At 42.8% G+C, this 13,509-nt stretch overlaps 1 protein-coding gene across 11 annotated transcripts in view; it reads left to right on the top strand.

Annotated features, from left to right (window-relative positions):
• The window catches only part of SLC39A12 (solute carrier family 39 member 12), an 85,320-nt gene that overhangs the window by 4,906 nt on the left and 66,905 nt on the right, over positions 1–13,509 (top strand). For all 11 annotated transcript variants that reach the window (XM_044928087.2, XM_044928086.2, XM_044928079.2 and 8 more), the window contains exon 5: positions 9,073–9,354. In XM_044928087.2, the coding sequence (XP_044784022.1) occupies positions 9,073–9,354 (282 nt within the window). The remainder of the gene's footprint in view (positions 1–9,072; positions 9,355–13,509) is intronic.

Here is a 13,509-nt window from a genome sequence, read left to right as displayed (position 1 = left end):
GTGAAACACTGTAACACATTTACTCTCCTGCTGCTGCTGTTTCTTTTTCTAAGAGATTAAAGTTGGGAAAAAAAAAAAAAAAAAGGCAAATCTCAGCTTCACCTCCTCAGAAGGATCTAGTTTACCCAAACACCCATGATCTAAGCAAGGAGTCCATGAAATCTGTGTTCATTCACACACACAAAAAACAAACTCCCTGATTTCACAAATACCCACATTCTGTGCAAACCACAAATCTTCACCTTGTTGTTGAATTCTTTTTTTTTTTTTTTTTGTCTTTTTAGGGACTTTATCCATTGAGAGGGGGCCTATCCGAAGAGAGGGCAAGGGGATGAGATCATGTCCTTAAAAAAGAGATCAGAATGTATCTTGAATGTGTGGGGAGGAAATAAGTTCCCAATTTTATTTCAGATCTAGGTAAAAACTGAATTTTAAAAAACGGATCTGAAGTTTTAGAGAGTGCTGTGTTTTAAAATAAATCCATTCAAGCTGCTGTCTTTGAAAAATAGACACTCTTGCCTGATTGTGGCTCTTTTTTTTTCTTTTAGTGAGACGCATGAGAAGAGGGTTTTAATACATTTAACGAGGGATTCAGTTCAGTTCCGTTAAGTTCAGTCGCTCAGTCCTGTCCAACTTTTTGCGATCCCATGAATTAATTACAGGATGCTTGGGCCTGGTGCACCAGGATGTTGGCAATTTGATCTCTGGTTCCTCTGCTTTTTCTAAAACCAGCTTGAACATCTGGAAGTTCACGGTTCACGTATTGCTGAAGCTTGCCTTGGAGAATTCTGAACATTACTTTACTAGAGTGTGAGATGAGTGCAATTGTGTGGTAGTTTGAGCACTCTTTGGCATTGCCTTTCTTTGGGATTCAGTTCAGTTCAGTCGTTGAGTCATGTCCGACCCTGCGACCCCATGAATCGCAGCACGCCAGGCCTCTCTGTTCATCACCAACTCCCAGAGTTCACTCAGACTCACGTCCATCGAGTCAGTGATGCCATCCAACCATCTCATCCTCTGTCATCCCCTTCTCCTCCTGCCCCCAATCCCTCCCAGCATCAGAGTCTTTTCCAATGAGTCAACTCTTCGCATGAGGTGGCCAAAGTACTGGAGTTTCAACTTTAGCATCATTCCTTCCAAAGAAATCCCAGGGCTGATCTCCTTCAGAATGGACTGGTTGGATCGCCTTGCAGTCCAAGGGACTCTCAAGGGTCTTCTCCAACACCACAGTTCAAAAGCATCAATTCTTTGGCGCTTAGCTTTCTTCACAGTCCAACTCTCACGTTCATACATGACCACTGGGAAAACCATAGCCTTGACTAGATGGACCTTTGTTGGCAAAGTAATGTCTCTGCTTTTGAATATGCTATCTAGGTTGGTCATAACTTTTCTTCCAAGGAGTAAGCGTCTTTTAATTTCATGGCTACAGTCACCATCTGCCGTGATTTTGGAACCCCAAAAAATAAAGTCTGACACTGTTTCCACTGTTTCCCCATCTATTTCCCATGAAGTGATGGGACCAGATGCCATGATCTTGGTTTTCCAAATGTTGAGCTTTAAGCCAACTTTTTCGGTCTCCACTTTCACTTTCATCAAGAGGCTTTTGACTTTCTCTTCACTTTCTGCCATAAGGGTGGTGTCATCTGCATATCTGAGGTGATTGATATTTCTCCCGGAAATCTTGATTCCCGATTGTGCTTCTTCCAGCCCAGAATTTCTCATGATGTACTCTGCATATAAGTTAAATAAGCAGGGTGACAATATACAGCCTTGATGTACTCCTTTTCCTATTTGGAACCAGTCTGTTGTTCCATGTTCCATGTCCAGTTCTAACTGTTGCTTCCTGACCTGCATACAGGTTTCTCAAGAGGCCAGTCAGGTGGTCTGGTATTCCCATCTCTTTCAGAATTTTCCACAGTTTATTGTGATCCACACAGTCAAAGGCTTTGGCATAGTCAATAAAGCAGAAATAGATGTTTTTCTGGAACTCTCTTGCTTTTTCCATGATCCAGCGGATGTTGGCAATTTGATCTCTGGTTCCTCTGCCTTTTCTAAAACCAGATTGAACATCAGGAAGTTCACGGTTCATGGATTGCTGAAGCCTGGCTTGGAGAATTTTAAGCATTACTTTACTAGCGTGTGAGATGAGTGCAATTGTGCGGTAGTTTGAGCATTCTTTGGCATTGCCTTTCTTTGGGATTGGGATGAAAACTGACCTTTTCCAGTCCTGTGGCCACTGCTGAGTTTTCCAAACTTGCTGGCATATTGAGTGCAGCACTTTCACAGCATCATCTTTCAGGATTTGAAATAGCTTAACTGGAATTCCGTCACCTCCACTAGCTTTGTTCATAGTGATGCTTTCTAAGGCCCACTTGACTTCACATTCCAGGATGTCTGGCTCTAGGTGAGTGATCACACCATCATGATTATCTGGGTCATGAAGATCTTTTTTGTACAGTTCTTCTGTGTATTCTTGCCACCTCTTCTTAATATCTTCTGCTTCTATTCAGTTCAGTTCAGCTGCTCAGTTGTGTCCGACTCTTTGTGACCCCATGAACTGCAACACGCCAGGCCTCCCTGTCCATCACCAACTCCCGGAGTTCACTCAGACTCCCGTCCATCGAGTCAGTGATGCCATCCAGCCGTCTCATCCTCTGTCATCCCCTTCTCCTCCTGCCCCCAATCCCTCCCAGCATCAGAGTCTTTTCCAATGAGTCTACTCTTTGCATGAGGTGGCCAAAGTACTGGAGTTTCAGCTTTAGCATCATTCCTTCCAAAGAAATCCCAGGGCTGATCTCCTTCAGAATGGATTGGTTGAATCTCCTTGCAGTCCAAGGGATTCTCAAGAGTCTTCTCCAACACCACAGTTCAAAAGCATCAATTCTTCAGTGCTCAACTTTCTTCACAGTCCAACTCTCACATCCATACATGACCACTGGAAAAACCAAAAGAAAAACTGCTTCTGTTAGGTCCATACAATTTCTGTCCTTTATCGAGCCCATCTTTGCATGAAATGTTCCCTTGGTATCTCTGATTTTCTTGAAGAGATCTCTAGTCTTTCCCATTCTGTTGTTTTCCTCTATTTCTTTGCATTGATCGCTGAGGAAGGCTTTCTTATCTCTTCTTGCTATTCTTTGGAACTCTGCATTCAGATGCTTATATCTTTCCTTTTCTCCTTTGCCTTTTGCTTCTCTTCTTTTGACAGCTATTTGTAAGGCCTCCCCGGACAGCCATTTTGCTTTTTTGCATTTCTTTTCCATGGGATGGTCTTGATCCCTGTCTCCTGTACAATGTCATGAACCTCCATCCATAGTTTATCAGGCACTCTATCTATCAGATCTAGTCCCTTCTTTTGGATTGCTGCCACTGCTAGGACTCTTCAGTCGTGTCCGACTCTGTGCGATGCCATAGACAGCAGCCCACTAGGCTCCTCTGTCCCTGGGATTCTCCAGGCAAGAATACTGGAGTGGGTTGCCATACTCCAAGAGAATGGATTGCACTTAGGTAATGATGAGAACCATGACCCTGCTTGGGTTTCAGGCATGGTAAAGGGAAAAGAATCTGGTTTGAAGTCAACATTAGGAGCATACCCTTTGTTCTGGTACCTTCTAACTGTTGAGTCACCGAGGTGCTGATTCCCTCCCCTGGGGGCTGCTGGTGAGATCACATGTCCATCTGTGAATGTATTTAGGAACTCAAACTCTCTTCTTCCACACGTATTCACAGAAATGTCCAGTACCAACCCTGTTTTGCTATATTAGAGCTGCGTTTGTGAAGGACCATCAGACTGGAAAAATCAGACTTTTCCTCAGCATACCCTTCCTGCCTGCCCCTCAGCCTCACCTCAGCTGTCCCAGAGGTTTGGGGTTTTTAACCAAGATCTCCAGGTGATTCTCAGACACATTCAAAGAGAATTGATGCTTTAAACTCCTGCATTTAATTCCCTCCCTGTCCCCGATTTCTCAGAACTACCATGGGGTAAAGTGTGAAAAGGATCAAACTTTATCTTGTTTATGGAGCAAGTTTATCTGAACTCTTCTCAGTTAAGACTTTTCTTTCTGTCACTCAGAAATGCCACTAAATCTAGTACAGACCCACAAAAACCTAGTGCCCACCATCAGCTGACATCATTCCAGATCTTTCTTTGAAAGGAAAAGGAAGAAATATAATTTCCCTCTTATGTTTTACAGTCAACTGTTAGCACCCCCCGCCTCCCTTCTAAGCAGACCTTATAAAAATCTAAGAACTTAAAGAAGGCAGTAGATTTACCCATAATTCCAAGTCAAATTCTCAATGTCTTTTGGTTTAAAATCCTGCAGGTTCTGACAACTGCTTCATTAGCGTAAAAAAAAATATTTCATACAGCTCTTTGTCATTGAGGCTGGAGCCTGAAATACACAGGCATTACACGAAAAGCTGGATTAAGCAGCTGGGAGAAGGCAATTTGATTTGGCTCCAGGGTGTCACAGAAAATTTCTACCAAATATCTGAGTAGTCCATTTAACTGAGTAGAAAATGCTTCTCACATTTTGAGTAGTCTTTTTACCAAAGTTTATTTCCTTATAAAGTTGAAAAACTAATTCTTAGAATCTGTGGGGGTTTTTTTTTCCCCCATCTTAAACCTTATGCCTCCACCTGACAAGATTAGAAGGAAATCAGTGGATTATTTCTGAGTGAGTCCATTCTTTTTTAACAAAGAATCAGTTCACTGGAGTCAGAGCCTGGGACAGATCCAATGCCCATGGGGTGCCACTATTTGCAGACTTTTACTAAACATCTCCTCTCAAACCACAACCAAAGCACTTCTGAAAACTGTAACAACAAAAACAAATCTAGTGGTGATGAGCTGAAAATTCCAGTCGCCCACCAACCTCTAGAGGCCTTCTGTGACATCCGTGCCCAGAAGAGAATCCATATTTTCTTATGTTACCCCTTCTAATTCTCCCTGCAGTGTTCTTTCCTCAAGCCACAGCCTTCTGTATTAAGGTAATTTGTCTAAGATTCAAATATCAGAGCACAAAGTTTTCAGCCCATGGCCCTTTGATTCACCATTAAGTTTCATTTCAGCTGGCCTTAAAAAACTAAAACTAAAGCAGGGAGTAGGCAAACCTCCGGTCGTTCAAGATGACCAAACTCTCTAATCAGACAAATGAAATGCTTCCATAACTTTTTAAAAGCTTTTCAAAGTGAGAAACTGATTTACCTTGCAAGTTGTAAGCATTTTACAAACTAATTCTGGCATGACCATCTGCATAAATACAGATCTTACCCTCTTTTTAAAATATTTTATTTATTCGTTTATTTTTGGCTATGCTGGGCTTTTGTTGCTGTACACAGGCTTTCTCTAGTTGCAGCGAGGTGGGGGATACTCTCTAGTGGTGCAAGAGCTTCTTACTGCAGTGACTTCTCTTGTTTTGGAACACAGGCTTTAGATGCGTGGGCTTCAATAGCTGAGGCGCGTGGACTCAGTAGTTACGCACGTGGGCTTAGCTATCCCATGGCATGTGGGATCTTAGTTCCCTGACCAGGGATCAAACTGGTGTCCCCTGCATTGCAAGGTGGATTCTTAACCACTTGACTACCAGGAAAGCCCAGATCTTACCCTCTTCTCCACTACCTTGTGCCACACCCCTCCTCCCCACCTGTAGAAAGGTCCACAGCAAAAGCATGGAGAAGGAACCACGAGTGGACCAAGATCTCAGGCAGCTTGGATGGGATGAAGAGTGGCCATAGACACTGCTGTGTGCAACCAGCACACAGCCATACCTGGGCCACAGAAATGTGGTTTGGTGGCCTCACGGAGGTTCTATGTGTTCTTGACACTCTTCTTCCCATCTATCCAGGGCTATCAAGCAACCTCCTAATTGACCCAATTTTACTGGGTAAGGGGCTGCACAGTAAATATGTAGGTGATCCACAGCTGGTTTCCATGACACAAAACAAAGGAATGAGAATATGGAGTCTGTGAATGGCAGAGCAGGAATTAAGACTGGGCAGCCACTATCAACTGTGTGGCTTTAAGTACATTACTCACCCTCTCTTAAACTTGGCTTACACATATACTAAGGGTATTCTTCCTCATAGAAGGAAAAATTTTGGAGAAGGCAGTGGCAACCCTCTCCAGGACTCTTGCCTGGAAAATCCCATGGATGGAGGAGCCTGGTAGGCTGCAGTCCATGGGGTCGCTAAGAGACACGACTGAGTGACTTCACTTTCACTTTTCACGTTCACGCATTGAGAAGGAAATGGCAACCCACTCCAGGGTTCTTGCCTGGAGAATCCCAGGGACGGGAGAGCCTGGTGGGCTGCCGTCTATGGGGTTGCACAGAGTCGGAGATGACTCTTCCTGTAGAAGGAAAAATTTAGTTCATACTTAATTCTGTGCATATTTAAATCTTTGCATACTGCATATAAATATACCTATTAACTCATTATACATTAAATAATTGGTCAATTAGCATTCTGAATGCTGTCTATTGTGCAGAAATATTTGGTGGATAATGATATAAACTGGGCACATTTTGTTTTTCCATTTAAAATGATGCAATGTTTCCCCCCTTTGAAAAATTGATTATCCAACACCTTTTCCAGAAACCAGGAGACTTATACACTGAGGAATGACTCATTATGGAAGGTGCTTAGCCCTGTCTCGGACACATGGCTTCCAGTAAATGGTAGCCGTATGACCAATAGTTTTACCGATATTCTAGTTTCAGGAGGTTATTTGGTCCAAAGAAGGATTCATCTGACTTACCTCCCTGGGTCCTGGTGTCAGCTCCATACAATAGCTACTGACCCATGGACTTTTCTCTAGGGCTGATTAGGGAACAGAAAAGGGCTGGTGTGGTTTTGGTGGTTTGTTTAACCTTGACATTCAGAGTTGGTCTCATTGAGAAGCCTGCGCCTGTTTGCTGAGTTCTTGGCCCCTCGCAGTTGAGTGGGGAGAGCTTGGAATCTGCCTGGCTTGTGAAGAATGTGATTAATGCTTTGCTTTACAGATGGATGACATGTTTCTTTCTGACTCAGATGGTATTTTCCAGATGTTACCCAGTGGGACGCACAGCAGACATGGAATTAGATCCCCTGAAACTTCCACCTCAGAGAACAGATTCAAAGATGTTAGAGTAGATTATCCCACAGTGGGACAGCTCCCCTGGGGCTCAAGATAGGTATTACTTAATGCCTTCACTCTGAGGCTGGTGCCATGTCATGGACTGCTTCTTGGATCCTGGGAGTGTTCCCAGAAGCTCCTCGAGTGTCTTTGAAGAAAGACAGTTCTTGTCTTGCTTGGAAAGCTTCTCTTCCACAACCTATGTGTCTTTCTTTTTCCCACTGTCTCAACACATTTCTCCAAACACCTTCCTCTGTCAAGTAAACTTCTTGATTAGACAAGCCAGGCATCTGTCTGTGGCTTGTGAAACAAAGCATGGTGGAAACATTTTTAGTAATTCTCAAAGCACCAATCTCTCTGTTAGCAGCAGGGTGCAGTGACTGAATCTCAGAAGGGTACTGACATCAGCTGTCTTAGGTGGGATAAGGGAGAAGCAGATGGTACCCACTAGGTGGCACTAGTGGTAAGGAACCCAGCTGCCAATACAGAAGACGTAAGAGACGTGAGTTCAATCCCTGGGTCCGAAAGATTCCCCTGGAGGATGAAACGGCAACCCACTCCAGTATTCTTGTCCGAAAAATCCCATGGACAGAGGAGCCTGGCAGGCTACAGTCCAAAGAGTCACAGGGTCAGACACGACTGAGCGACTGAGCACACATATTCCATTTTCATTCTTCTTAAGTGTCATCATGGTGCTAGAGACTGAGGATAGAGCTATGCACAAAGCAGACAAAATCCAGCCTTAGTGGCCCAGTTGTCATCAAGAGGAAATAGAAAATAAACAAGCAGACAAATTAATCTTAGAAGTCTAGTTCCATGAAAAAATGAAAAAAAACAAAAATGTGAATGGTAGAGCTGCCATTAGCTGCCTCAGCCTATTAGGCCCTTAATATGTGGCTCATCCCAACTGAGATATACTGGTCAGCGTAAACCACACAGCAGATTTCAAAGATTTAGTGTGACAAAAAGAATGTCAACTAGCACATTGATACCTTTTAGAATTCTGATTGTGTGTTGAAATGATCATATCTTGCATATATGTGTATCTTGCAATAAAATGTATTATTCACATTAATTTCATTTATTTCTTTTATGGTTTAAAAGATGGCTACTTGGGCCTTCCCTGGTGGTCCAGTAGTTAAAAATCTACCCTCCAATATAGGGAACTAAGATCCCACATGCCATGGGGCAACTAAGCCTGTGTACCCCAAGTAGAGAAGCCCATGTGCCACAACTGCTGAGTCCACATGCTGTAGAGCCTGTCCATGCTCCAGAGCTGGAGAAACCCCCACGCACTGCCATGAAGACCCAGCACAGCCAAAACAAAACAAAACGTGTGGTTACCAGAAAATTTAAAGTGTGCCTAGCACTTGTAGCTTGCATTGTATTTCTATTGAATGGCACTGTGCTAGAGAGCACAGGGCAGGGATGGGGACTTCCAACTTTGGACAGGGTATCTGGGAAGGCATCCCGGAGGAGCTGGCCCTTGAAGCTGAGACCCAAGAAATCAAGTGGGATAGAGCCTGGTGGAACTGACAGAAAGTCACAGAAGCCGAAGTGAAGTGAGAGCAGTTGAGAGAGGATAAGATGAGGTTGGCTAGATAGGGTAGGTAGAAGCCAGACTGAGGAGAAAATTATAAGGACTTGAATTTCATTCTAAATGCAATGGGGCATCACTTTAAGAGCCAGAGTCAGCTGGTTTTAATCAAGGCAGCAAATTGACAGCTTGTGTTACCATAGTTGAAGACAGAAAGACTGCATTTAGGAAATAAGGACTTCCTGGGAGAGCTTCCTTATATAAAAGTTCAACCCTGACTGTCTTACTTGAATTAGGCTATTGAGGCTGCCCACTTTTCCTTCCTATTCATAAAATAATAAGCATCAGAGACTCTGTGGTGGTTAATGTTCTGGGACTATTTGTCAAGCTTTCTGTTTATTTTTATTTATTAATTTTTGCACAGTGCTTTGAACCGGATGCCCTGTTACTAATAGCTGGAGGAGATTTCGAGGATCAGCTCAAAGAGGAAGTGATTCAGCGAGTTTCTCTTCTCCTCCTCTATTACATCATTCATCAGGAAGAGATTTGTTCTTCTAAGCTCAACATGAGTAATAAGGAGTATACATTTTACCTGCACAGCCTTCTCAGCCTCAGGCAGGATGAAGACTCCTATTTCCTTTCACAGAATGAGACAGAAGATATTCTGGCTTTCACCAGGCAGTACTTTGACACTTCCAGAAACCAGGTAAGAAAGTCAGAATTGTTAACTAGCTCTGCTGCTAAGATACAGTCTCAGAGCATGACTTTTTGTCACTAATATATTTGTAAGATGCTCAAAAACTTCTTAGAGAGGCAAGTAGTTGTGGTTTTTAGTGATGGGATGTTGTAACATAATTTAAAATTCTGAGTCTGAAGGGGGGAATGTAACAATTAATCAGTTGTCAGATGAGTTTTAGCCAGAAGCTGGGTGGAAGGGTGGGCAGACAGGCCAAGTAACAAGGCAGCTCTATTCTGAGTCCCCCTGAGCACTAGAGTGAATGTGATTCATGACTTTTGATCAGTCTCCAAGGACTGAACTCTAGCAGTGATTGCAGTGTGTCTATTTGCCTTGCCTTCTGGTGAGAGAAAGAGAAGGTAGTAAGAGTTGGGAAGGGATGAATTTATTATTAGTTACTTCCCAGAGGATGCAGCTTGCAAAAAGCCTTATTCATGACAGTCAGCACAGACATTATCTCTTTTGTGGCTTTTGATTGGTGCTGCATATATTCAGCGGTCCCAAGTCTCTTCTCTTACAGCTCCCACTCTTAGGAAACAAGCATCTTGTTGCCTAATTACTATTCCAGTAAAAGCTGACCTTTCAGTTACCTTTTTGCTTTCTGCTTTGTGGTGAAAAGTTTAAGCTGATAACATTCTCTGAACATGAACTCTTTTAAGCCATATTTTCTTAAAGAATTAATTAAGGAGCCACCAGCACATTTTGAAGAGTGTGGCAGGATGTGTTTTTTTTTTCTGCTTTAATTATTAATTGACATGTATCTCAGTCCATCTGGGCTGATATAATATAAACTGGGTGGCTTACAAACAACAGAAATTTATTCTCACACTTCTGGAGACTGGAAAGTGGAAGATCAAAGTGCTGGGTAGAATTGGTATCATCTCTGATGAGAGGCTACTTTTTGGTTCACAGAAAGTCATCTTTTCTTTGTGTCCTCACATGGTAGCAGGAGCAAGGGAGACCTGTGGGGTGTTATATAAGGGCACTAATTCCATTCATGAGGGTTCCACCCTCATGATCTAATCACCTCCCCAAAGCTTCACTTCCTAATACCATCACCGTGGAGGTTAGGATTTCATTTGAATTTTGGGCGAGACACAAACATTCTCTCTGTGGCAACATATATTGATAAATTTAAATTCTTCACCTCAATTCTGGTTTCTAGGAGTTCAAAGGTATCTGTGCAATCATGCTGCAACTTAATGCCAGAAAACATACCCTCCAATTTGCTGTAAATAGGCTTAATTTCTCTCATATTTGGCAGAACAAATGGAAAGACAGTTTACTAAGAACTTTGTAGATGTCATTTCAGTAACTCAAAATCACATGAATCTCAAAACTTTGGCTATATTTTTTTCTATTTCCAATTGAGAAAATGTGGTTCTTTTATAGAATTCAATTTTCTATTTAAATAAGGAGGTGTCCCTACAGAGAATTTCCTCAGTGCAACATCTATCTATATAATACAAGATCAGTTCAAATTAGCCACTGGGATTTTAGCCTCCTGTGTGTTACTGTCTTTTGATCTATATTAAATGCAAATGGAAAGCCAGCATTTAAAGGCAGATGGAGTGTATATATTTAATGCAGACTTCTGGTTATGCAATGCATGCTGCAAATACCTGAGTTTCTGAGTGTGTGTGTATGAGATTAAACATTCCTGTAACAGAATAAACTACTTCAAAATTATATGTATATCTACTTTATTCTTATATTCAGTCAAGAAGAATTGAGCTACTTATGAATCATAACCCTGTGCTGAACCTTGGAACTATCTCATGGAGGAAATCATTGTCTCCAGATCCTGGGTCCTGTGGCCCATGCACTTGGACTTGGGTTCCTCTAGGATGTCAGTCAGTCTGGACTTTGCAGAAAGCCTCTTGGCACCTCACTGCAGGCTGCTGCTCTCTGACTAGAGGATATATAAGGTCACAGAAGGTTCTGGCAATCCAGGCCCAAAATGACTAGCAGGTCTTGGTTTGCATAGGATTCAATCTCCTTAAGTCACACCACTAACAGCAGCTCCAGCTGAGCCTTCACCAGCTCATTAAGAGAGACAACCTTACTCCATCATACCCTGTTTTAGCCACCTTCCCTAATGGTCCAGAGTCTAAACATCCCTTTAGTCCTTCCTTCTCTTCCTACTCGGTTTCATCTTCCTGACTCAGTGTCTGAATGTACCCACCTCTCTCCGTTCTTTCTGCTCTTGCTGTTTCCATGGTAAATGTACCTGGTCTTCCACTAACCCTACTTCTTATATGGAGCATGAATATTTGTGACCACATCCTAAGGACTTCAGGGATGGAAACAAGCTTTAGAATCTTCCTTTGTCCTCAGTGGCACTTGGAGATGATGACTATTTTACAGCTTCCATGAAAAACCCACCCCACCTCTATGCTGTACACACTCTCTGCTATTTTAACTTGTTATTGTCATTCATGAGTCTTCTGGCTACTTCTCCAAATTTGTTTAAAGTTTGATAACTGCCTCTCAGCCTTCCATGCTGCTCCCCACCATAGCTATGAATAGGCTCTTGCCAAACTCACCAATTACAGACTTTAAAAAAACCCGACAGGCTATTGAATACAGTTCTCTAAACCAGCAGTCCCCGACTTTTTGGCATCAGGGACTGGTTTTGTGGAAGACAATTTTTCCATGGATGGAGGTGGGAGATGTTTCCAGTGTTGTTCACTGCTCACCTCTTCATGTGTAGCCCAGTTCCTAACAGACCATGAACCCCTACCTGTTTGTGGCCTGGGCTTAGGGGACCCCCGCCCTAAACCATAATGGAAAAGAAAATGAAAAAGTGTGTGTGTGTGTGTGTGTATAACTAAGTCACTTTGCTGTACAGCATAAATTAAACAATTAAACACAATAGTGTAAATTAACTATGTACTTCAGTAAATAAATCTTATCAGCACTTTTCCCCCATTGTCCTGCATCACAAGGCAGCATTGACATAGTAAACCTCCCCTTAGTTCCTCATTTGATGAACATACTTCCTCCTTCTCACACTCCTGTACATGGTATTTCTAAACCATTTATGTCCTGCTCTGTGCTCTCACTTTTGAAGTCAAGTCCCATCTCCAGGAAGCTCTCTTTCTCTCATTGATTTCTTTCTTTCTTTTTTTTTTTGCATGTACCACGCAGCATGCAGCCAATGCAGGAGACATAAGAGATGTGGTTTTGATCTCTGGGTTGGGAAGATCCCCTGGAGAAGGAAATGGCAACCCACTCTAGTATTCTTGCCTGGAGAATCCCATGGACAGAGGAGCCTGGCACACTATAGTCTATGAGGTCTGTCTGTATGAGTGGATGGCTCAAAAGAAAAATCTGGACTGGTATGCAGCAGAATTGAAGGTCATCAGTGTTTGGGAGTGCTTGGCATTGTGAGTGCATCTCAAGTAACAAGAATATAGTGAGGAGAGGGAAAACCAAAGTTGAGCCATGAGGGGCACCATGGCAAAGAGTTGGACACGACTGAGAGACTAACACAATATGGCACGTAGGATTTTAGTTCCCTGACTAGAGATTGAACCTGTGTCCCCTGCATTCAAAAGTGAAGTCTTAACTACGGGACCACTGGGGAAATCCTGTCACTCATTGATTTCTGTCATCCCCCATTTCATGTTTTTTTCTCCCATTTCCATCACACCCATCTCTTGGTTTTCTTCTCACTTGTCCAGCTATTCCTTTGAAGGATGAATGTGACCTGCCATCCCTTAAGCTGGGCTTCCCTTGTAGCTCAGCTGGTAAAGAATCTGCCTGCAATGCGGGAGACCTGGGTTTGATAACTGGGTTGGGAAGATCCCCTCAAGAAGGGAAAGGCTACCCACTCCAGTCTTCTGGTCTGGAGAATTCCATGGACTGTATAGTCCATGGGGTCACAAAGAATCGGACACGACTGAGTGACTTTCACTCACTTCACTCACACAATGCCAAGCACTCCCAAACACTGATGACCTTCAGTTCTGCTGCATACCAGTCCAGATCTCTCTTTTGAGCCATCAACTCATATAAACACCTGCCTTTCAAAATTCTCCATTGGCTATTTCCTTGGCCCTTGAAATTCAATATTAAAATGGAAAGTAATTATTTCTATTCCTGAACCTGTCCTTTCTTTGA

The sequence above is a fragment of the Bubalus bubalis genome, chromosome 14 (genome assembly GCF_019923935.1).
Source record: "Bubalus bubalis isolate 160015118507 breed Murrah chromosome 14, NDDB_SH_1, whole genome shotgun sequence".
Classification (NCBI taxonomy): Eukaryota; Metazoa; Chordata; class Mammalia; order Artiodactyla; family Bovidae; genus Bubalus; species Bubalus bubalis.
Note: the sequence above shows the minus strand (reverse complement) of the source record. Positions and strands in the feature narration are given on the sequence as shown.